Source organism: Gossypium hirsutum, chromosome A07 (genome assembly GCF_007990345.1).
Source record: "Gossypium hirsutum isolate 1008001.06 chromosome A07, Gossypium_hirsutum_v2.1, whole genome shotgun sequence".
Lineage (NCBI taxonomy): Eukaryota > Viridiplantae > Streptophyta > Magnoliopsida > Malvales > Malvaceae > Gossypium > Gossypium hirsutum.
The window spans coordinates 35034704-35058325 of record NC_053430.1 but is presented as its reverse complement, the minus strand read 5'-3'; the positions used below and the strand labels follow the sequence as shown (position 1 = coordinate 35058325).

Genomic DNA, 23622 nt, shown 5'->3' with positions numbered 1-23622 from the left:
GGTACCTTTGTTGATTGGTCCAAACACATACGAGATAGACTTCTTAGCGATGGACATTACGTCTTCTTATAATTGCCTATTAGAGAGGCCTTGGATTCACTCAGCAAGGGCAATACCATCATCATTGCACCAAAAGCTAAAGTTGGTGACGGAGGGCCAGCTGATAATGATAAATACAGAGGAGGACATTATCGCATCCGTTACCAGTGATGCACCGTATATAGAAAATGATAGTGATGAAAATGCAACTTTCATCATTGAAGGAGATAAGGTCCCAATGCCAAAAATATCCGAAGCTACGAGGATGAGCTTACAACTAACAGTTGAAAAATGGGCATTGTCTGGAAAGAGACTTGGAAAATATCTCCATGGACGGGTTGAAGTGCCAGTTTTGGCTGATAAATAGGATCACTTTGGGTTAGGGTATAGGCCAGACGCAAAGTAAATGAGAAAGGAGGTGGAAAAGAGGCAAGAGAGACGAAGAGCACGGTTGAGTGGGGCAGAGGTCAAGTGAGAATCAATGATTTTTCCCTATATATCCAATACATTTGTGTCAAGAGGAATTATCTATCCTGAACCAAAGATGATAGGAGAAGGAACGATAGAAGGTTTGATGGGAAATCTGAACATCAACGTCATATCTAAAGAGAAAGTGATGGAAGGAGACCTAGCAGCATTCGCCATTATGAGCCTGGAAGTGTTCTAAACAACTGGACTGTGAAAGAAATTCCTATAGTTTTTAAAACTAATACAGAGTAATGTTCAAAACATACATGTTGTTTTAAATCCTAGAAGCAATAATAATCTTTTGTGAAATAAGCTCATGTTCAAAACGTTTTTATTTCAATAAAAATACACTTTTATGTCTTATTCTAAGCAAATATTCTTTTACCCTGAGCAAATATTCTTTTCTGGCATTTCATTCATAATCATACCATACAAATAAGTTATTCTTAGATTTATTTGTTATTTTGGATATCCTTTCGTTCCTACAATAGGTCTCTAGATATCAATATCACGAGTGACGCTATTATGGACCCAGAATTCCCTTTTGAGCGAGACATGTGTCTAGAAGGATCTCAGAATTTTGAAGATGATAGAAACTGTAGCTTATCTCTGGATTTGTTAAGGATGGTAGAGTAGGAAGAGAAACAGATCCTACCTCATAATGAAATGATAGAGAATGTGACTTGGAAGAAGGGAAAGGGGTGAACATTAGAACTTGCATAACCGAGGAAACAAGACGAGACCTCATTGAATTATTGCAAGAGTTCAAAAATGTCTTCGCGTGGTCATATCAGGATATGTATGGGTTGAGCACTGATATTGTGGTACATCGCGTCCCCATAAAAGAGGAGTGCAAGCTAGTTCAACAGAAGCTCCGAAGGATAAAACCCGATGTTACAGTAAAAATAACAGAAGAGGTCAAGAAGCAATTTGATGTTGGGTTCTTACAAGTGGTTAATTACTCAAAATGGGTAGCCAACGTTATCCCCGTCCCTAAGAAAGATGGAAAAGTGTTAATTTGTGTAGATTACAGAGACTTAAACAAGGCCAGCCCAAAGGACAACTTTCCACTGCCTCACATCGACACTTTGGTGGATAACACGGCAGGTTACTCATTATTCTCCTTCATGGATGGTTTCTCTGGATACAATCAGATAAAAATGCATCCTGAAAACATGGAAAAGACCACATTCATAACCTTGTGGGGAACATTTTGCTATAAGGTAATGCCATTCGGGTTAAAAAATGCGGGAGCAACATATCAAAGAGCCATTGTAACCTTGTTTCACGACATGGTGCACAAGGAAATTGAGGTTTATGTTGAAGATATGATCGCAAAATTTCGAACAGAAAAAGAGCATGTATAGGTTTTAAGGAAATTATTCTTAAGGGTGAAAAAGTTTAAACTAAAGCTCAATCCAACAAAATGCACTTTCGGGGCTAGGTCAGGAAAGCTTCTCGGTTTCATAGTCAGCGAAAAGGGAATTGAGGTCGACCTCGACAAAGTCAAGGCTATACAAAAATTGCCTCCGTCGCGCACTCAGAAGGAAGTTTGAGGTTTCCTTGGAAGACTAAATTACATCGCCCAGTTCATTTCACAACTAACTGAGAAATATGACCCCATATTTCGCCTTCTCAAGAAACGCAACCCAGGTTTGTGGGATGATGAGTGCCAAAAACTTTTGACAAGGTTAAACAATATTTGTCCAATCCCCTAGTGTTAACGCCGCCTAATCCTAGTAGGCCATTGATACTGTATTTGAAAGTATTTGACAATTTAATGGGATGTGTGCTCGGCCAATACGATGAGACAGGAAAGAAAGAAAAGACGATATATTACCTCGATAAGAAATTCACTGATTATGAAATGAGATACTCACCAATTGAGAAATTATGTTGCGCCTTAGTTTGGACCACTCGAAGATTGAGGCAGTACATGCTGTACCATACGACTTAATTAATCTCGAAACTGGACCCTCTAAAGTACATGATGGAGTCAACCGCTTTGAGTGGAAGGATGGCCCGATGGCAAATTCTGCTCTCCAAATTTGACATAGTCTATGTGAACCAGAAGGCTGTGAAGGAAAGTGCAATAGCAGATTTTCTAGCCAGTAGAGCTTTAGAAGATTACGAGCCTTTAAACTTTGATTTCCCTAATAAAGATCTAATGTATGTGGCAACTACCAAAGAAGACACTCCAGAGGATCATCCTTGGAAACTGAATTTTGACGAAGCATCAAACACCGTTGGTAATAGAATTGGGGCAGTCTTGATATCTCCAAATGGAGATCATTATCCATTCACTTGCAAATTAGACTTTGATTGCACAAACAATATGGCAGAATACAAAGCATGTATCATGAGAATCCGTGCCACCGTCAAACGGAAAGTCAAAGTGCTAAAGGTGTATGGGGATTCTGTGCTAGTAATTTATTAGCTTAAGGGTAAATGGAAAACAATGGACCCCAAGTTGATTAGTTACCGAAAGCTGGTCCTAGAGTTAATTGAGGGTTTGATGATATCGCTTTTTATTATCTCCCGCGAGACAAAAACCAGATGGCTAATACCTTGGCTACGTTAGCTTCTATGATCAGAGTAAATAAACGAGATGATATGAAGCCGATCCAAATGAGTATTTGTGAGGCTTCAGCTCATTGCTACAATATCAACGAAGAAGATGAGAGAGATGATCATCCTTGGTATCATGATATTCTACGATATGTGAAGAACCGTGAATACCCTGATCAGACAACTAAAAATGATAAGAGAATGTTGAGAAGGCTGGCCAGTGGCTATGTCTTAGACGGAGAGATCTTATAGAAAAAGAGGAAGGATCAGGTGCTGCTAAGATGTGTTGACACCGTTGAAGCTAAGAAAATCCTAGAGGAAGTCTATGAAGGTGTCTGCGGGACGCATGCCAATGGGATCACAATGGCCAGGAAAATCATGAGATTCGATATTACTGGTCCACGATGGAAGGAGATTACATCAGTTACGCCAAGAAATACCATAAGTTCCAAATTTATGGAGACAATATCCATGTCCGTCCTTCACTTCTTCATGTTATGACTTCTTCGTGGCCTTTCTCAATGTGAGGTATGGACGTCATTGGGCCGATTTCGCAGAAGGCTTCTAACAGACATAGATTCATCTTTGTGGTCATTGATTACTTCACCAAGTGGGTAGAGGCTGCTTCATACGCCAATGTCACAAAATCGGCAGTCAGCAAGTTCTTAAAAAAAGAGATCATATGTCGATATGGCATTCCAGAAAGGATCATATCTGACAACGCTTTGAATTTGAATAACAGCGTAATAGTGGAGGTCTGTAGTCAGTTCAAAATTAAGCACCATAAATCGTCACCATATCGCCTGAAAATGAATGGTGCAATTGAGGCAGCTAATAAAAATATTAAAAAGATCGTGGGGAAAATGACTGAAACCTACAAAGATTGGCATGAAAAGTTACCATTTGCTCTCTATGCCTATTGTACATCTATTAGAACTTCTACTAGGACAACACCTTACTTATTGGTTTATAGGATGGAGGCAATTTTGCCCATTGAAGTTGAAATTCCTTCTCTCTGGGTTTTATCAGAGTTGAAGCTGGACGAAGCAGAGTGGATCCAATCCTGATATGATCAGCTAAACTTGATTGAAGAAAAGAGGCTAAAGGCTATCCATCATGGTCAAATGTACCAGAAGCAAATGATACGAGCTTACAACAAAAAAGTTCACCCCAGAGTATTCCATGAGGGGGACTTGGTATTGAAAAAGATCCTCACTATGTAAAAAGATTTTAGAGGGAAATGGATGTCAAACAGGGAAAGACCTTATGTGGTAAAGAAGGCTTTTTTTAGAGGAGCGTTGATATTAAATGAGATGGACGGTAAGAGCCTGCCTAACCTAGTGAATTCAGATTCAGTCAAGAGGTACTTGGTTTAAACGAAGAGGCTAATGTGAAAACCCGCAAAGGGCGCCAAAAAAAAAGGAAAAATGAGAGGCCGAGGTGAAAATCCGCAAATGACGCATTGAGACCAAGGGGGTTTTAAATTGAAAACCCAAAAAGGGCATTTCAAATTTTGATCGAAGGTAAGGCATGTGGTAGTCTTACTATGCTGGAATTAACGAAGAGGAAGTATGCTACGTCTTGGGGCATCGACAAAGTACTCTAAATCTCCTAGGCACATGATAAGCTCAAAATGATCCTCGAAGAATTCGTACGGAGAAGCTCAGGCTGCGATATTTGGGGCACTCATTTTTTTCCCTTTACCTATTTTTATACTCCAGCAATATTTGTTTTCTTTGATTAATCCATTCTTTTCGAATTCTATTCCTAGTAAATTTTAGTTTTGCCTATCTTTATAATTTTTTTTCAAGCGCTCGTATTGAAATAACGATTAATAGACTAATAATACTTTTACAAAAGAGATTCTGCATATTGCTCTGGAAGTTTCTAAATGGTACAAGAACCTGAAACGGGATTACTATTTAGAACTTACCAAACCAAAGGGTTGGAAATATTTGAGAAAGAAGGGTCTAAGTTGAGACTACCTCTTAAAATTGTGTCAAAGGTATCAGATACAAGATATTGCATCGGTGATACAACCTCAACGAATAGCTAGCAATGTTCAGCCAAGCATTAAAATGGGATCATGCTCAAAAAAGGAAAATTGATATTCTGCATACGCATCTGGTCATGTTACCCAGAAAGGGGTGTAACAGATCATTTAATTGAAAAAGATGGTACAAATCCTATACCTCTGAGTCACAGTGGGATGGATTGAAGAAAATAATTTTCTGTTAAAGATACTAACTGAGTAGAGAAGCCAGGATAACACATCAGTGACAGAACCTTGATGCGTGATAAGCAATGGCAACCCAAATATTAAAAAGGGATCATTCTCATTTTGCATTCATATATCATTTATAGCACATCTAGTTAGTAGCATTCGATTCATTCTGATCATAACATCCTAATCTGCAACCTAATCATTCGACATAAGCGTAGGCCCATCTTACAGGTCATGTTACCCAAAGAGTGGTGTAACAGATCCATGAAATTACAGATCCTATACCCCTGAGACGCAGTGGGATGGATTGAAGAAAATGCAGATCCTATGCCCCTGAAACGCAGTAGGATGGGTTAAAGAAAATGTAGATCCTATACCCCTGAAATGCAGTGGGATAGATTAAAGAAGATTATAGATCTTGTCTCCATAAGCAGTAGTGGAGTAGATCGAAGACAGCGAATCTTATCTTTCCGAGGTAGTAGGGGAGCAGATTTAAGCCACAAGCCTTATCTCCTTGAGGTAGCAAAGGAGCAAGTTGAAGATTTAGATCTTATCTCATGGAGATAGTAGGGGAGCAGATCAAAGACAACAAATCTTATCTTCCCGAAGTAGTAGGGGAGCAGATTTAAGCCACAAGCCTTATCTCCTTAAGGTAGCAAAGGAGCAGGCTGAAAATTGTAGATCTTATCTCCCTGAAGTAGCAGTGAAGCAGATCGAAGACGGTGAATCTTATCTCCATGTAGCGGTAATGGAGCAGATTTAAGTCACCAGTCTTATCTCCCTGAAGTTGCAGTAGAGCAGACTGAAGATAGCAAATTCAATTTCCTTGAAATTATAGTGGAGCAGATTGAAGCTATAAATTACAGATCTTACCTCGCTGAAGTTGTAGTAGAGCAGATAAAAACAAACCTTATCTCCCTGAAGTCGCAGTGAAGCAGGTTGAAATTACAAGTTTTATCTTCCTGAAGTCGCAATGAAGCAGACTAAAAATGTAGAGTGGATTGAAATCACAATTCCTATACCCATGAAAATGCATTGGGTTAGAACGGGGCTACTTGAAGAAGATGAGCATAAAGAAGCTGAGATGTGGCAAGACCGGGCAAAATTGGCCTTTTTGAGGTCTTTGCTCCATTCTCGTTACACGACAACAAGCAAAGAGGGGCAGCTGTAAGACCAATTTTAGCCCAGGCCCAAATTACAAAATAAAACAAATTTAAACCAAAAAATAATTAAGGTCCAATGTCCCTTTTACAAATATCAGGGCCCAAACCAAAATCAAAGCCCAAACTAGATTAAACCCAACATCAGGCCCAAACAAATAACCCAAATTCATCTAACCCTAACCCAAATTCCAGCCCAAAACCTAAAAACATGTCAGCAAACCCTAGCCACCCTAGCCTCCACTACCCACGTCCTCCACCACCGTTCACCACACACGTCCGCCTCCACGTCGCCAAGTCCGTCTCCACGTCGCCATACCTGCGAGAAAAATGCAGCAAAAGAAAAAGCTTTGTTGTATGTTCGGGTATAAAAACCCAAACAATTATTGTATTTTGAGAGATTTTTTTTCCCTTTACAATCAATATATAAAAAAAAGGAGAAAATTCAAAAGGAATATAGCAGAGGCAGAGAAGCAAACAAATTCAGAGGTGTTCCACTTTTTTTTAAATTTGTTATGTTATTTTTTTTACGGTTATATATATTTATAGTAATAAAAAATAAAAAAAGGAAAAGGATTTTACCTGTTTTGATAGCCGAAAAAAGAAAATTTTTAATTTTTTTAGTCGCCGTAGACGGCGGTGCCGTCGCCAACGACTGGCGACCGGCGCCGTAGCACTTGACCGGAGCGATGTTGGAGAGGAGAGGGGCTTCAGAGAATTTGAGAGTGGTTTTTTAGTTTTTTTTTTTTTTGGTGAATGGGGAAAGAATGAAAATTTTAAAAAAATCTTGACTTATATAGGCCCCCAAAACGACATCGTTTTGGGACTGGCCTTAAAAGCCCAAAACGATGTCGTTTTTCCCTTGACCCATCCGACCCGACCCTCTCCAGCCTAGATCCGCGTGTTTTTAATTGAAAGGGCTAATTATGCATTTAGCCCTTCCGCTTTTTTATAACTTTGCGATTAAGTTCTATTTATTTCTAATTTGGCCCAATAATTTTCCTTCTGTTTTAATTTGGCCCCGCGCAAGGTGATGTGTTTTGGAGGGAGGGGATATTTACTTTCCCAGTCCCTCCACTTCGAAAATAAGACAATATTTCGTGTTTGGGAATTCGAGAAATCGTGCCCTAACGTGTTGGGTTTCGATTTACTGTTTGACCAAATAACCGAATATCCTTTTAAAATTTCAATGCATGAATTTTGGAAATCATGAAATGATCTTGGTTTCGAGGGTTTGAATTGTCGTATTCTAACGTACTGGATGTGATATTTTATTCCTTCGGAACAAGAGAATCTTAGCATCCAATTTGGGTATATTCAAACACTTTTAAATGGGATTGTATTCTAAAATCTTTTCAAATTTTCGACATTAAAACATTAATTAATTGATTAGGTACCAATTTTGGGCATTACGAGGGTACTAACTCCTCCGCATACGTAACCGACTCCCGAACCCTTTTTTTCTCGAATTTCGTAGACTCAAAATCATTGTTTTAATAAATCAAAATGTTTTATTAAAATGATCAATCTCAAGGTGATCCGATCACACCTCGAAAAAGATCGGTGGTAACTCCATATTTTGTTTTAAAGTCGATCCCCCTTTTTCCAAAGATAAAAATGATTTCGACATTAGAAATTTAAGTGGTGCCAACCATTAAGTCCCTCAATCCAAATTTATTACTCATTTTAAGTCATTTGGATAATTATCTTTGAACCTGAATCATTTTTGTAATTTATTTTTTTTTGGTCATTTGGGTAAAATAACCGAAAATCATTCAATAATTTTTATAAATAATGAGGAAAAGCTCAAGATTATATATATATATATTAATTTATAGAGTATTGTGAAAAGGATAAAACAAAGAGTAGAGAGATATGGAAGGAGATAAAGGAACAGTGTGTGTGACTGGAGGTACTGGGTTCATAGCTTCATGGGTCATCAACAGCCTTCTTCAGGAGGGTTACTCTGTTCGTACAACTGTTAGGGCTGATCCAGGTAACACTACTTAATTTACTCAAAATAACAATGAACACTTTTTCTTTTGAACCATCACAATGTATAAGCAGATCCATTTAAATATATCAGTTTCAGGCTGAGAATATTAATATTTTGAGCAACTGGACATGATTTACCCCCACTTTCCTGAAAGGAAAAAAAAAAAAAGAATCCTCACACCCCAATTTTCTTTTCTTTTGATGGTTTCTAAGAAGTGCATGTTTAGACTTTAGGTGTGTTTTATTTTATTTTCCTAAAGAGTGGTTTGACATGTGAGCAGAAAACAGAAGGGACCTTAGTTTCCTCACAAGTCTACCAGGAGCAGCCGAAAAGCTGAAAATCCTGAGTGCAGATCTTAGTGACCCTAACAGTTTCGATGCAGCCATTGAAGGAAGCAAGGCAGTGCTCCATGTTGCCACTCCTGTCGATTTCCAAAACAAAGAATCTGAAGAAGCAATAACTGAGAGGTCAATAAATGGAGCAGTAGGCATCTTGAAGGCATGCTTAAGATCAAAAACAGTGAAGAGAGTTGTATATACTTCAAGTGCATCCACTGTTGTTTTCAATGGCCAAGAAATGGACATGATGGATGAGAGTTTCTGGACTGATGTGGATTTCGTTAGACAAAAATTAAGCCCAAACGCACATTCTTACATTATTTCTAAGACATGGACAGAAAGGGCGGCTCTTGAATTTGGTGCACAACATGGATTGGATGTGGTGACAGTGATTCCTAGTTTTGTTGTAGGCCCTTTCATATGCCCCAAGTTCCCTGGTTCAGTGCGCACATCATTGGCTCTGGTCTTAGGTACAAGCTTGCTAGTTGTCTCATGAAGAATTTCTTCAGTTGGTTGGGTTGTTTTTGATTCTGTAATATTCTCTGTTTCAACCTAAATAAACATCTTAATAACCTCATTTCTAAAATCATTACTTTGATGATAATGTTTGAAAATACACAGTTTTATACTGAGAAAATGCAGTGCACTAAGACGAGGAAGCTGAATAATGTGTACAGGGAACCAATCTGAATATAGTTTCCTTCTGAATTTTTCAATGGTGCATGTTGATGACGTGGCAAGGGCACATATATTCCTGCTTGAATATCCAGATGCAAAAGGAAGATACAATTGTTCTTCCGACACCATAAGCCTTGAGAAGTTGTCTGAATTTCTTGGTGGCAAATACCCAGAGTTCCCAATTCCATCATCAGAGTGAGTGCCTGTGCATCTTTCTAAAACTTGCATTATAAAACAAGTCCAACAATCGTTATGTGTGTTGCAGATCCTTGAGAGAAATCAAAGGTATGAAATGTCCTGGTTTGTCATCAAAGAAACTGTTGGAAACAGGTTTCGAATTCAAGAATGGGGTGGAGGAAATGTTTGATGGAGCCATTCAGTGCTGCAAGGAAAGAGGATATCTCTAGTTACCCAAATTTACCATCTCTACTATGCAAATAATGCAGGGATTAATATATTTTGTTCATGAGTTAGGATTTTGATTTCGGGTATGGGTTTGTGTGTTTAATATATTTATGTTTATTTTCTCTATACTGTATTCTTATTTGTTTCCTCAATTAGTGAAAAACAAAGTCTATTTTGTTCGTAATTTTTATCCTCTCAAAAGGAATTTTCTACATAAACATTTGTGCATTTGATCTTTTCAATTTTATTTGTTCGTTACTTATACGAATTAATCTGAACATAATCAAAACTCCAAGACTCATTATTTAAACCTAAGTAAAGCCTCAAATTCCTTTTTAATGTTTTCAACTTTGTTATTGTGAAGTGTGGACAGCCAAATGTTCTAAAACAATGGCTCAAGATGAATATTGATGTGGTATTTGGATGCTCTAATTTTATACCAACTTGTTTGAATAAAACTAAGAAGCAATCAAACAAAACTTATAAAAAAAAGGAAGAAAAGTAGAGTTCAACATAACTAAAAATTCAAATTGAAATTGAAAAGTGTTTGAAAATTATCAGGAGAAAATATTTTTAAAATTTTTGATAGTATTTGTCTATTTTTTTAATAAAATAAAATGTTAATTTTAAATATAATATTATAAAGTATAGAATTTAATGGGGATAAAAAAATAATTTCATTAAAAAATACTTTTCCAAATTCGAAAGTTAAAAGTTTTGACTTTTTAATTTGAGTTAAAATATTAATTCAAAATCAAGATTTGATTTAAAAAATTGTTTCTTTAGATTTTAAATTAGATATGAATTTGAAAATTGTTTTTCTAACTTCAAATATGGTAAACAAAGCCTATAGGCTAAAAAATGTCAAGGTCCCCTTATTAAATTAGTCTACTTATTATTAAATAGATTAATTTAGTCTCTGTGTTTAAAGGAAAATCAAGTAAGATCAAATTGGAATAGAATTAATCTTTACTATTTAATAGAGTTAATATTTTTAAAATTTTTATGATTTTATAAATAAAATTTATTGTTTGAAATTAAACTGCAATTGAAACAAACAATTTTCAAACCACTTTTTATACAATAAATATTATCTATATTATAATTTAGACTTATTTTATTCTTTTTAATAATATAAATATTAAATTCATCTATTTAATAATAAATTAACTAATTTAATTCGACGAGTATAATGCCGGACCTCCTGAAACATGTGAGCGACAGTTTAATCCTTTGTACGTGAAATCAAACCGTAATCCGAATATTTGGTACTTCAAGCTTCAATGTTTTGAACCTTTAACTTGGGCCGAACTTGATTCTAAAATGATCTTTCACTTGGACCTGCACCGCCAACATTTGAGACCTTTCAATTTTGGACCTTTTGAAGCGTTTAGATTTTTCTGATTCAAACTTGGCTTGGATTTTCATATTTGGACTTGGTTTGTTTTATTGTCCTTCAATACAATCAATTTCAATTTAAGGAAAAAATTCTGATTTTTATGGTTCATATCGTCTCCAACCTTCAAACTGAATGTATCATTGAGCTCAGATAATTTTCAAAAACTTGGATTTAGTCCCTTAATTGAAAACAAAAATTAATTCTCAAATAGTAACAATGATTCCCTAACTTGGGTTCTTGATTTCACAGACCCTTATCAAAAGTTTAAAGAAATTTTTTATGACGATATCAAAACAATTTATATTTTTACCTCTTCTTTTTCGATAGACACCTTTCTAATTGTCATAATCGAACACATCTTGGTGGATTGTGGTCTATCTAATTGAAAGGGGATTGAACAAATGATGGATATGTTCATTCTTAATCTTACGTAGTTGTGGAGCTCTGCTCCTAGTATATTATATATATGTAGGGATAAGAAAAACCAACAAAACTACTAATGACACCAAGCAGCATCCCAAGGTTCCTCTTCCACATTAAAAAAAAAAAACACATCAAGTCTATATTATTCCCTAACATCAGATAAATCCAGATAAGGTTAAGCGCAATCTGAAATCAAGAAAATAGTTTCAATTCAGACAACAGGCACAGAGTAGAAAATCAATCAATCTTTGCGAAGATCCATGTATTCCCGGCGGATCCCATCAGCATTTATGACAACGATTTCAAGTTTGTCTCCCTGTTTGCTCATCACCAAAGAAAAAAAAAAGTTATGAGATTGATTCACATTATTAGCAACAATTCAAACAAGAGCAATAGGAAAACTGGTACAAGCCCTAGTGTCATTTATCATCAGCTGGTAGCAAATATGAGCTTACTCATATCAGATACTCTCAACTCCGAGTAATAATCAGCATTTCGTGCAGACAACAGAATGCTTTCAAATTTTCTATAAATTAAATATTCCTCACACTAAATAACCATACATGATGCCACCTAATTGCAAATAAAAAACACTATTCTCATGAAGATCTAACTGAAATCTAGCAATTATAAGAAAGATAGCAATACAAGAAGACATAAGGAGATATAATAAATTAGAAGCAGACTTGGTTCGATAGACACTAATCAATATCTGCTGTTCCCAGAAATAAAAGACTTCCATCTTTATATGAACTAAATAAAATAAAACTCACGGTGTATATATCTCTTTCGGATGCCAAAGCAAAAACAGTTTTTACTAAATCAATAGCTTCAGCTTCTGCAAGTGGAGTAACAGCATCCTGAAACAAACAACAGTTTTGAGATATATATATATATGGCATAAGGTAAATGAATCAGACATAAAATAATCAAAAGTAGGAGCAGCCTGGGCAGGCAACAGAAGCGGGCTTGGAGATTTCAGTTGGTTATCCAAGAAAGGCATGATAAGTGTTGAACCAGATCCTTGAGAGCTGTATCCAACTTTCTCATAGGAACCAACAGCATCATATGTGAAGACACAACCCTTTCCTAATTGGTTTAACATGAGACTATTCAATTCCTATTCATATTAGAATGGAAGGCTTAAAACTAGCAACTAAGGCTCAAGGCAGATTACCTTCATTATCGAGACCACCCAAAACATTAAAAGAATAATAAGGAAAGAAGCGCTTGTAATAAAGGGTGTTGGACAGCAGTTGGGCCATTGCCGGGCAGCTCATTTGCTTGTTGTGCTGATGCTGATAAATCTGAATTTTGAGAAGCACCATCAAAATTATATATTTATTATATCAGCTGCAGAAGATGTTTACCAGTACTACTGATCATGATCTTGTCCTTAAATTTCTAATCTACGTCAAAATCTAAAAAGAACACCTGTCTTTTGAAATTATTGTAGTACACTTGTTTAGGCAAAAAAGAAAGTGAAGCTAACATTCAAACTCAAAACAAATGTTCCATCATATTCCCCGAAAATTGAAAGCTTACCAAGTGCCTAGCTGCCAGATGCTTTTGTAAAGCCTTCACGTCAGCTTGAAATCCTGAGGATGCCATAACGCATTTATCTGCTCTGCAATGTAAAAGTAAAAGGCACTGATTAGAAACTGAAAAGAAGAAAGACAGAAAAAAGCAGAAAAAAATTTCAAGTCAAGTTATTTCTATTAACACTTAAAATTCACCAACTAAAGTGCCATTGTTTAAATATTTACCATTCTCTTCCAAATATGAATACAGCAGATCATAGTCCATTCTTATCCTTTTCTTTACTAAACTATTTTGTCATGAAAACAAGTATCTTCCTTCCCTCTACAGTTCCATAGCAATAAAAATATCACTCAAATAGCCATCATCAAACATATGACCATCGCTAGCCGGAAAACAAGCGAATTCTATACCTTTCCTTTAACTGTAAAATCAATTATAGCGTCCTTTCTTTTCAACCGTTGGAGGCAAAAGTACCTTTAAACATCCCTTGGACAACAAACATTTTTAGCAAATTTCAAAAATTTCTTAGTTTCTAACCAAGAATCGGCCTTCTATTCAACGCAGCTAACCAGTAATTAAAAATTAAAACTTGACATTCCTGTTAATTAGGACTTTAAAAATTCTTATGCAAGAAAAATAAATGCCTCTTTAAAAAAAATAAAAAAAAAATCATAGGCTATCACCTTCAGAATAAATTATTAGATACCTTCCACATCAATGTTCTATTACTTTCAGAAATTTTTCTAGTTCATTTTTCCATGTAAAAATCAAGAGATTGCACTCAACAACTTACAATTTACAGATTTTTGAGTAGTCACGGGTGAGAATATTGTAACCCGTCGACATCCGAGTATCAGCAGCGATTACACAGTAATCGGCGCCGGCAACTGCAACGCAAGATCTGCAAATTACATCCAAAAAAAGAAAAGCATAACATTAACATCAATAAATAACGAAACCAAATTGAAAAAAGAAGAAGAAGAAGAAGAAGAAGAAGCGTGATTTATAGGTTGAGAGGAAAAAAGAAAGTACCCTCCATTGTTGTCGTAAGGTGACCAGTTAGCTTGCTCCTTAGGCATGGTGAAAGAGTAAAGGTCGACCGAAGAGAAAATAAAGACTGCACAATTTGAGAGAACTTTTATTCCGCAGATTTATTTTTGGCTTCGCGAACAAGAAATTTTTTTTTTTTTCAAAAAAGAACTTTTAGGGGTTTGGATCGGGTTTTAGGCCCATAGAGCCTAAACCCAAGCCATTTCGACCTGACACTATCATATTCGGACGCTTGTGAAAATGCTCAATAAAAGAGATTTTTTTTTTCTTTTGGTTGAAAAGAAATTCAATTAAGAGGTAGTTTTTTTTTTCGGTTGAAAAATAGTTTTCAAAAGAGCTTTTCAAAAGTGAGATAGAAAAGTTTTGTGAAAAAGTATTGTTTATTAAATTTTAGTCTTCTTTATTGTTGTCAAAAATTTTGGTTGAAGGTTAAAATGTTTTTTTTTAACATCATAGTAGAAAGTTAAAAATTAGTTTAGTAATATGATGTTTAAATAATTCAATATAAAGATACATAAAGTATAATTTTTAAACACTTTTTAAGTAATTAATATAAATTATTTGTAATATTAATGATGTATAAAATATTTTAAAAACTTAAACATAATATTAAACTATTTAAATAATTTAATATAACAATAAATGAAATATTTAAATAATTTAATATAATGATACATAAATTATAATTTAATTTATTTTTTTATATACTTTTTGCTTCCAAACGCAAAAGTCAAAATCACCTAAATCTCAGCTTTTGTGTTTGACTTTTCCACCACAATTTTGACTCCAAAAGCTAATTGTTCTTTATTGCTTTTGTGGAAATATGCCTCGCATTTCGATCAAAACAGTCAGTGACATTGCAACAAGGGAAGACTCATCGTCCCGATGAGTAGCCCACGTCACGATGAGAAGAAGACTTTTCTCCCGACGACACAATCATTCTTCGTCCCGACAATGCAAAAGCCACATCACGATGTGACGACGTGTTCCTCAAGTTTCTCAATTTTCTTCTCTCAATTAAACTTTGTTTTAGTTTTCCACTTAAATTCTGATTAACTTAGGGATATTCTAGTCATAAATATTACGAATTTTAACCTATAAATAGGCCTTAGTTACTATAAGTTTAAACAATATAAAAAATTACGGATTAAGAGAATTATATGTTTTGAGTTTGAAAGATTTTTTCAGGGTTTCTAGTTTTTTTCTTTTGATTCTCTGCATCTTTGTACTCATTTTATATATTAGTGAAATCTCTTTTTGCCCATGGTTTTTTAATCCTCTTTTAAGGATTTTTTTCACGTAAAATTTGTGTTCAACTTTTTAATTTTTTTGTTTATTTTACTTGTTCATTGCTTAAACAAGTTTGTCCCCAACAAACTTGTAACACTCAGTTTTGGCGGGTCCTAAGTTCTAGTGAGTAGGCTGGGAGTAATCTGTGAAAAGCGACTCTATCCGCCCAATTGTTGTTCTTGATGTATAGAGCGCATATTAGACGTTAGAATATTATGTAAGGATTGAATTTAGAATGTGTTGAGTTGCAAGAAGAAAATAGATTGGTAAGAGTATTGAGAATTTTTGGTTAATTAGGTTATCGCCGGAAGTATTATACTCCAAGTTCATTAAGTTACTGTGCTAGTTACGTTATAAACGATTTGGCTAGAAATTAATAGAATAGATGAACCAAGTGTATAAATTTATTGAATTTTCATATAGGTTCTCTCTATAGCTGTAAACTATTTATAAATGTAGTTTTGGAAGTTTGTGACACGTGTCAAGTTCCAATAGAGACTTAAGTTATATTTATAGATATTTAGGCTAAAGAAAGTGAGAGTTTTTCTTCTTCCTTCTTGAAAAGTGTTGCTATTTGAATCTTAAGGAACCAACAATATTTCTTTCTATTTAGGTTGGAGTTGTAGATTTGGATTTTTATCAGTGATTACTCCATGTTAAGGTAAATATTACGACTCTTTATGTTAAAGTTATGAAAGAGTAAGTCTATTAGAGTTGCATGAACAGTAAGATGAAGAAATAAGGTTTTGTATGAGGTTTATCTGTGTTTGAGATGAAGATAAGTAGTATGCAAATGAGTTTTAATGGTGTTCTTATACCTTGTAAGCAGCGGTTTCTGTTATTCTCGTGTTAGATGTCTGATCTAGAGCTTTGAATTACAATCGGTGAGAATCAGGTGAGTTCTATACTAGCTCATACACATATACTATTCATATTGTGAGTCTTTGTAAATTGTTTTTCGTAAATGTTTTGTATTGTTTTATAACACTCGAGATTTAGACTCAGTGAATCAGGTTAGGTCAAGGGAGTCACAAAACTGGTACCAGAGCTTAGTTCAATTTTCGCATTCAACCCATTCAGAGATTGCAATGACAATGTTCGATATTGAAAAGTTCGACAAAATTACAAATTTCAGTTTATGGCAAGTTTGGATGATAACAATACTGGTTCAAAATGGTCTGAACAAAGTCGTTACAGGAAGAAGTCTCCGGATATAAATCATTTAGAATGGGAAGAGCTTGATGAAAAGGGCTTTATTTGCTATTCAGTTATGCCTCACGAATAATGTGTTCTAGGAGGTTCTAATGGAGAAAATAGCGTCTGCTTTTTGGAGGAAACTAGCAGTCTTATATATGACAAAATCTCTGGCCAACATTCAAAATGGTTGAAAGTAAGTCTATTAGAACTCACATTAGTGAATCTGTTACCCTTCTAAATGACCTAAAGAATCTCAAAGAAGATATCAATGATGAGGATCAGGCTATGTTGTTGTTATGTTCTTTGCCTTCTTCTTACAAAAAATTCAGGGAAACTTTGATTTATGGGGGAGATAACCTCTCATTCGAGGATGTAAAGTGAAATCTATTGAGTAAACATAAACTTGATAACAAGTTAGGCCCAAATAAGAAGTCAGACGGGAAAGCCTCAGTCATTGTTGCAAGAGGCAAACAACAATCTAGAAAGTTAGATCGAAGCAGGTCTAGGGTAAGATCAAAATCTAGAAATCGAGACAAATAACGTGGCTATTGTAAGAAGATAGGCCACATTAAAGCAGAATGTTACAAACTTCAGAATAAAAATAAAAGGTGGCTGAAAACAATGGAAAATGTAAGCAGAAAGCAGAACTTGCTAATGCTAGTGTAAACGAAGAAAGAGATGATGATTTCTAGTTGGTTTCTACGATCGAAACCTCCAAACTTACTTCCAAATGGATCTTAGATTCTGTAACACCCCAAAATAGAGCCTAAGATTTTTAGGGGTATCTTAGAAATTTTAGCCTTAGAGTGTTCAAAATTTTGCGGCATGATATATCGGTAATATTTTATATTATGGTTTTTGGAAAATCAAATCAATTTTTGAAAAAAATATTTTGGAAACATTTAATTTTAGAAAATGGATTAATTTGTAACAAAGACAAAATTGTGAGCATTTATGTTGCAGTTTTACCAATTTTAAAATTGAACCTAAAAATCACCCTACCTACAGTTTTGAGGTTACTTCTTCTCTTTTGCTTGTTAGTGTCGCCCCTTGTTCTCCCAACCTCTCATCCTTTATTTTCTCTGTTAATTTTTCACTCTTTTGATTTCCATCATTCCCTAAGTATTAAATCTTCATAAATCTTTAAGAAAACACCCCAAAACTTTATAAAATCCATCATCTTCTTCACGTGTGAGTTTTCTGGGTTTTCGATAAAATCTTTGTTTTTCTTCCATCAAAGGTAACTATTCATCTACCTATAAGTTTTTAATGTTAATTAGTCTTTAAAATTGAATTATTAGCCATTAAATCTCATGTTTTGATTAAAAGCCGAAAATAGAGTCGTTAATGGTAAATTTTGGGATTTTGAACAAAAATATGGTTTCAAAGAATTTTTCAATTAGTTTTGACATGATTAAGAGGTTTCTAAACTTGTTTTGAATTTTCGATAAAGATTTCTTGATTTTTAATGAGTTTTCAAAAAATAGCCATAAAAAATGTCGAAAAAGTCGATACCATGAATTAAGTATTTTAGTATAGTTTAAAGATTGAAAACTAGTCATATGTGAATTATAAGATGAACAGAATTGGTTTTAGGTGAAAAGACTGCATATAAATCGAGATATTCGAATTTAAAGTTTTTTATGTTAAAGGTTTCGATTACATGAGAACTTAGTTTAGGCTTATGTTTTTGATTGCTTGTGGTGAGTCATTGGCTAATTTTTTAATGTATTATTGTGTGAATTTATTGTGTTAAAGCTTCAGACTCGCTAGGACCATCTGTGAGTTAAGAAATGCTAGTTGAACTTTCGACTTCTTTACGAAAATGTACTGGTGAGTGTTTGGAATCGTTACTCATAGACATGAGTCATGTGTTATTTGGGAATTTAGTGGTAGCCTAAACCCCTACTCTAAATTCTGAGTGTAAACTTTATCATATCCATGTTTACCTTGTGATGTATAAGCTTATGTGATTATAAAAATGTGTATAGTGATTAGATGCTATGTCAAGTGATATGTGGTTATGATATCTATTGTGAAAAGTGCAATTGTATACATGATATAAATATGTGAAATGACAGTGACAGAGTTTTGCTTAAAATGCAAATATGTAGTGATCGTGTTTGGGTAATTAGGAAGCGATATGTGTTTATTTCCGGATATTTTGGCCTTGTGATCTTGAAACCATTGGATATAGTCGGCATGCCATAGGATTGTGATTACTCACCTATATGTACAGTGATTTTGGGTGTTGAGGCTCTGAGACATGTTAGTGAGGTAATGGAATGTGAGTTAGCTCCATTCAACGGGACATGTGAGGGGAAATAAGGAGAGTGTTAGCTATATGCTTCACTTATGGGATATATTCAACTCTATAAGTCATTTTGTGTGGTTGGAGATTCGTGTATCCAATGTGTGGTGATAGTGCCCATTTTATCTTTCATACCTCAATAGCCAATTTATCATTATATGTGATTGCGTGAAATATGATACATGATTAATGGAATATGTGTTATGTGATATTGTAAACTCTAAATTATATAGGTTTTTCTAGTAGTTTTTAGCACATTTTTACTTAAAAATAATACTAATCCTGAGTATTTGTTAATTAATTAAGTAAATTTTGCTTATATTTTAACAATAGACATGAATTTATAAAATATGAAAATTTGTGTTTTATTATGTTAATTTTTTGCATAAATTAAATTATTTCTTGTTATTTATTAATATGCTATATTTAATTATGCAATGGGACCATGAAGTTGATTTAATAAAGAGCTTATTATAATTTTGCATGGACATGAACAGTTCTACCTTACTTGGATGGCAAAACCATGCAAATTAGGTCATGAAAATGTTGCTTTGACCTAGTGAAAAATGGTGCTACATGGTAGACAAGATTGACTTTTAATGGGTCACAAAACTGTCCAAACAAGGAGAAGAGAAGCTCAATTCAGCAAGGATATTTGGGCAGCAAAAAATTAGCTTTTGGGATAATTATTTGAAGGTCCCTACACTTGGAAAATCATCGACAATTAGCACATTAATTTTGTTCAAGAAATTGTCTACCCTTTGTATGATTCAAGAATGATTTTATTCTTGAATCAAGCAACCAACTCACCCTCCTTTCTATATATTATGGCCGGCCAAAGGTGGGAGAAATCTAAAGGATCTTTGATGCCATATTTAGTAAACTCTTCCACTAACCTCAAGTATAAATACCCACTCCCATCTCACATTTCAGGCATCCCTCATTCATCCTTCATTTAACATTTCTCTTCCATTCTCTCATTCCCTCTCTTCATTCTCACGAATAGCATTCCATATTTCCTTTCTTTCTTAGCCACTAAAACCTTAATAAGATCATCTCTTCGTTGACCACCTTGAAGAGCCATTAGCAAAGGAGTAACACAAGGACGAGAGGAAACTTCTTCAATCGAAGTTCACAAGGCTACAGATTTAAACAGAGTTTATTCTTCCTTTACCTGTTACTTTGACTTTAATCATGTTTTCAATGTGTTTTGTTATTTTGTTATCAACAATGGTAGCTTAAATATGTTTAGCCAGGATGATTGCGCCAATTCAATGAAGTTTGTTTAAATCATGTTTATAGTGTTTGTGCCTCAGCCATTCATGTTTTCAATTAAACTCAAGCATGTATTTCATTCATACGTGATTGGATGCATGGGAATTAGCTGAGCGATCCTAACCAAACAATGGCTAATAGACACAATAGTTGAAAAGTGCATGCTTATAATTTAGATCCTAACCCGACTAAATTAAACATTCATAATAACTGTAATGAGATCTATTATCTTGCATAGTTTTTAGGTTTATGTGATTAAATTGTTTCAAACCTAACCCATCTCTATTACTTCACATGAATTCTAATAAAACCTTAGTTTAATATAATCAATAAAATACATGTTTTAATAAGTAAAAGATTCTGAAAAGACTTAATTTGGTTTCAAACTCATGAAAGATCGAGTTACCATAGAATATTTTCTAAACATTGTTAAACATGAGAAAAAATGAATTAAGTTGAATGACATAATTATTCTAGCCTATTCATTTATTGATTTTTGAAATTTGTGTTGCTGCTGCTAAATTCATCTCATACATTTTAATTAATTATCATACCTAGATTAGAATTGCAATGGGGATCATCTTGCATCTAGATAATTTAATTTAGTTTAATCATCCATCACTCGAAATATTGTGTTCTTATTACCAACTTGTAAAACTTTAATTTTGCAATTAATTGATTAACATAGACAGTCCTTATGAAGACGATAACTCTTTTACTTACTTATTACTTGATAACGACTGTGTACACTTGCACAAACCTACGCGTTATAGATACATGCTTGAATGAGTATGTAAATGTTATTTAAATGAACTAATAGATAATGCATGAAGAGGTATTATATGATGATAGACATAGGAATATTGTAGTTGTATATATATGGTTGTTTTGTGGATGGATGATGACATATTTGCATAGTGATTATTTTCTAATCATTCGCTGAGCTTGTTTAAGTTCACCCACTTTTTTCAACATATACAGATTAATGATGCTTCGATGTGAGCGGTGTGGTTTTTCCGAGGGAGTGATCCAAGGAAGACTTGTTAGTATTTCTTAGGTGTTCATTATTTATTGATTTATGTTTTGGGGAATAAGACAATGTGGTAGACTTATTTATAGCCATGCTAGTTCTGAACATTTTGCTAATTTTTACTTTTGTTTATGAGGTTTATGAGTTATAAGTATGCTTAGATTTATAAAAATTGATAATGGCGTCATGTTTTTGGCTCCGACGTATTTCTGACATTTTGAACTATTAGATTTAGTCGTTTGGATGATTATTTATCAAAGTATTTGATGCATGATGTTTAGAAACTAAATTGGAAGGGACTAAATACTTTTGTATGCTGTATTTTTATGCTATCAGGCAGAGGTACTGATAATCGAGTTTTAAAAATGATACCTCTGTGTTTTGAAATGTGCAGGGAAGTCAAAATAAATATCTGATATCGATACCTTTGCTTGAGTATCGATACTCTGGGCAAATATATTGATACTCTATGATAGGTACCGATAATTTTTGACAATATGATTTTTGTGTGAGAAACATAATGCAAGTTTGGTATCGATTTTCCAAGTGGTATCAGTACCACTTACAAAAAATATTGATACCCTAAGGTCAGTATTGATTCTTACGTGTTTAAATTTGAAATTTTGCTAAGTGATTCAAATGCTTGAATTTTTAACATGGTTAGTTACATTGATATATGTCCAGCATGATTTAATGATGATTAATGCACATATGTTTTATAACATGTGCAAATGCTATGATTAACATGTATCGGTTTTAAAATGATGAATATTGTAATGTACAAGTAGTGAGACAGTAGTGTGACATCTTTATATTTGAGCTTGGTGTTCGGGCTAAGTATAGGGTGTTACAGATTCAGGGTGGTCCTATCACATGTGTCCCAATAGGGGCTGGTTCTCTATGTACAACTTAATTAAAGGTAGCGTTGTGCTGATAGGGACATAGCCCTACGCCGTGTAACATTCGAACGAGGGAGACATGGCCGTATCCTTACTCCTGTAACTCACTGAGTAGCCATACACGCCCGTGCACCAGGCCGTGTAACTCACTAACTTGGAACATTTAAGAATTTCAAATGACACACGGCTATGTGACAGCCCGTGTCTTAGGCCGTGTGAATCCAAAATTTACCTAAAATCCTGTTATTTCAAGTCCAATTCATACCTAACCATTCAAACCATTTGGGCACACATTCAAGGGATTCAAACAAGAGAGTACATATACACCCATATTTATAGAGGCATATGTTTGAGTACCCATGCTAGTGTACTCATACAAAATGTTCGGGTTCCCATATTAGTGTACTCATACGCCCAAGTACCACCAGAGACCCTAAATACACAAAATGTACGAGTTCCCATATTAGTGTACTCATACACTCAAGTACCACTAGAGCCTCCAAATACATATGTATTTGGGGTCTTTGGTGGTACTTGGGTGTATGAGTACACTAATATGGGAACTCGTACATTCTGTATGAGTATACTAGCATGGGTACTCGAACATATGCCTCTATAAATATGGGTATATATGTACTCTTTCATTACATATTTACACGTAACAGTCAGTGACACCTGATCGGTTCAGTCTAGCCACTAGTTGGACCATCGACTTGGTTTATATACAAGGTCCAGTTCGACCAGTTTTTGGGTATTGGTATCAGTTTTTGGGCTCCCAAGCCTAATTTACGATCTCAGGTCCAATTTTCAAGTTTAATTACCCATTGGGCCAATTGCCTGACTTGAAAATTGATTTCCAAAAACAACATACTAATTTGATTAATTTAATTTTATTTGATCAAAATTATTTTTTCCAAAAATCACTTAGATTTTTCAAATTAATTTTTTAAGAAAATTCTTTAATCAAATTCTCTAGTTGAATAATTCTCACGAACACCTAATTTAATTCCGCATCGAATAAATCGACTCAATTAAATTATTTCCAAAGTCGTAGAATTTTCTTCTAATTCAAATGCAGTCTGATCGAGCTTTTGTTGAGTTAGTAGAGGGACCAATCAGACATATACAATTAGGCTCTAGTAATTGCAATTATGTCCAGAAGTATTGTTCCAATAATTCACAATTACTTAATCATGGAGTCAGTCCAGAAAAAGTACCATGATTGAAAACTCATTATTGTATACTCTTTACGAAAACAATTCATCCAATTGTTTTGTCCAATGACCTCGTCATGTGTGTGTTACCCTCATATGATATCCTTGATTCCTTT

General features: G+C 34.5%; 2 protein-coding genes across 2 annotated transcripts; one reads left to right on the top strand and one right to left on the bottom strand.

The window, feature by feature from the left end:
• Positions 1 to 8181: 8181 nt before the first annotated feature.
• LOC107952905 (vestitone reductase) lies at positions 8182 to 10060 on the top strand. Its single transcript, XM_016888111.2, has 4 exons — positions 8182 to 8455; positions 8736 to 9263; positions 9471 to 9666; positions 9737 to 10060. The coding sequence occupies exons 1-4, from the start codon at positions 8335 to 8337 to the stop codon at positions 9876 to 9878; spliced, it is 987 nt and encodes a 328-aa protein (XP_016743600.1). The 5' UTR covers positions 8182 to 8334; the 3' UTR covers positions 9879 to 10060.
• A 1715-nt stretch (positions 10061 to 11775) lies between these two features.
• Positions 11776 to 14510, bottom strand: LOC107952906 (proteasome subunit beta type-1). Its single transcript, XM_016888112.2, has 7 exons — positions 14273 to 14510; positions 14034 to 14141; positions 13244 to 13325; positions 12876 to 13005; positions 12645 to 12787; positions 12472 to 12558; positions 11776 to 12014 (listed from the first exon to the last, which is right to left on the bottom strand). The coding sequence occupies exons 1-7, from the start codon at positions 14317 to 14319 to the stop codon at positions 11940 to 11942; spliced, it is 672 nt and encodes a 223-aa protein (XP_016743601.1). The 5' UTR covers positions 14320 to 14510; the 3' UTR covers positions 11776 to 11939.
• Positions 14511 to 23622: the final 9112 nt, after the last annotated feature.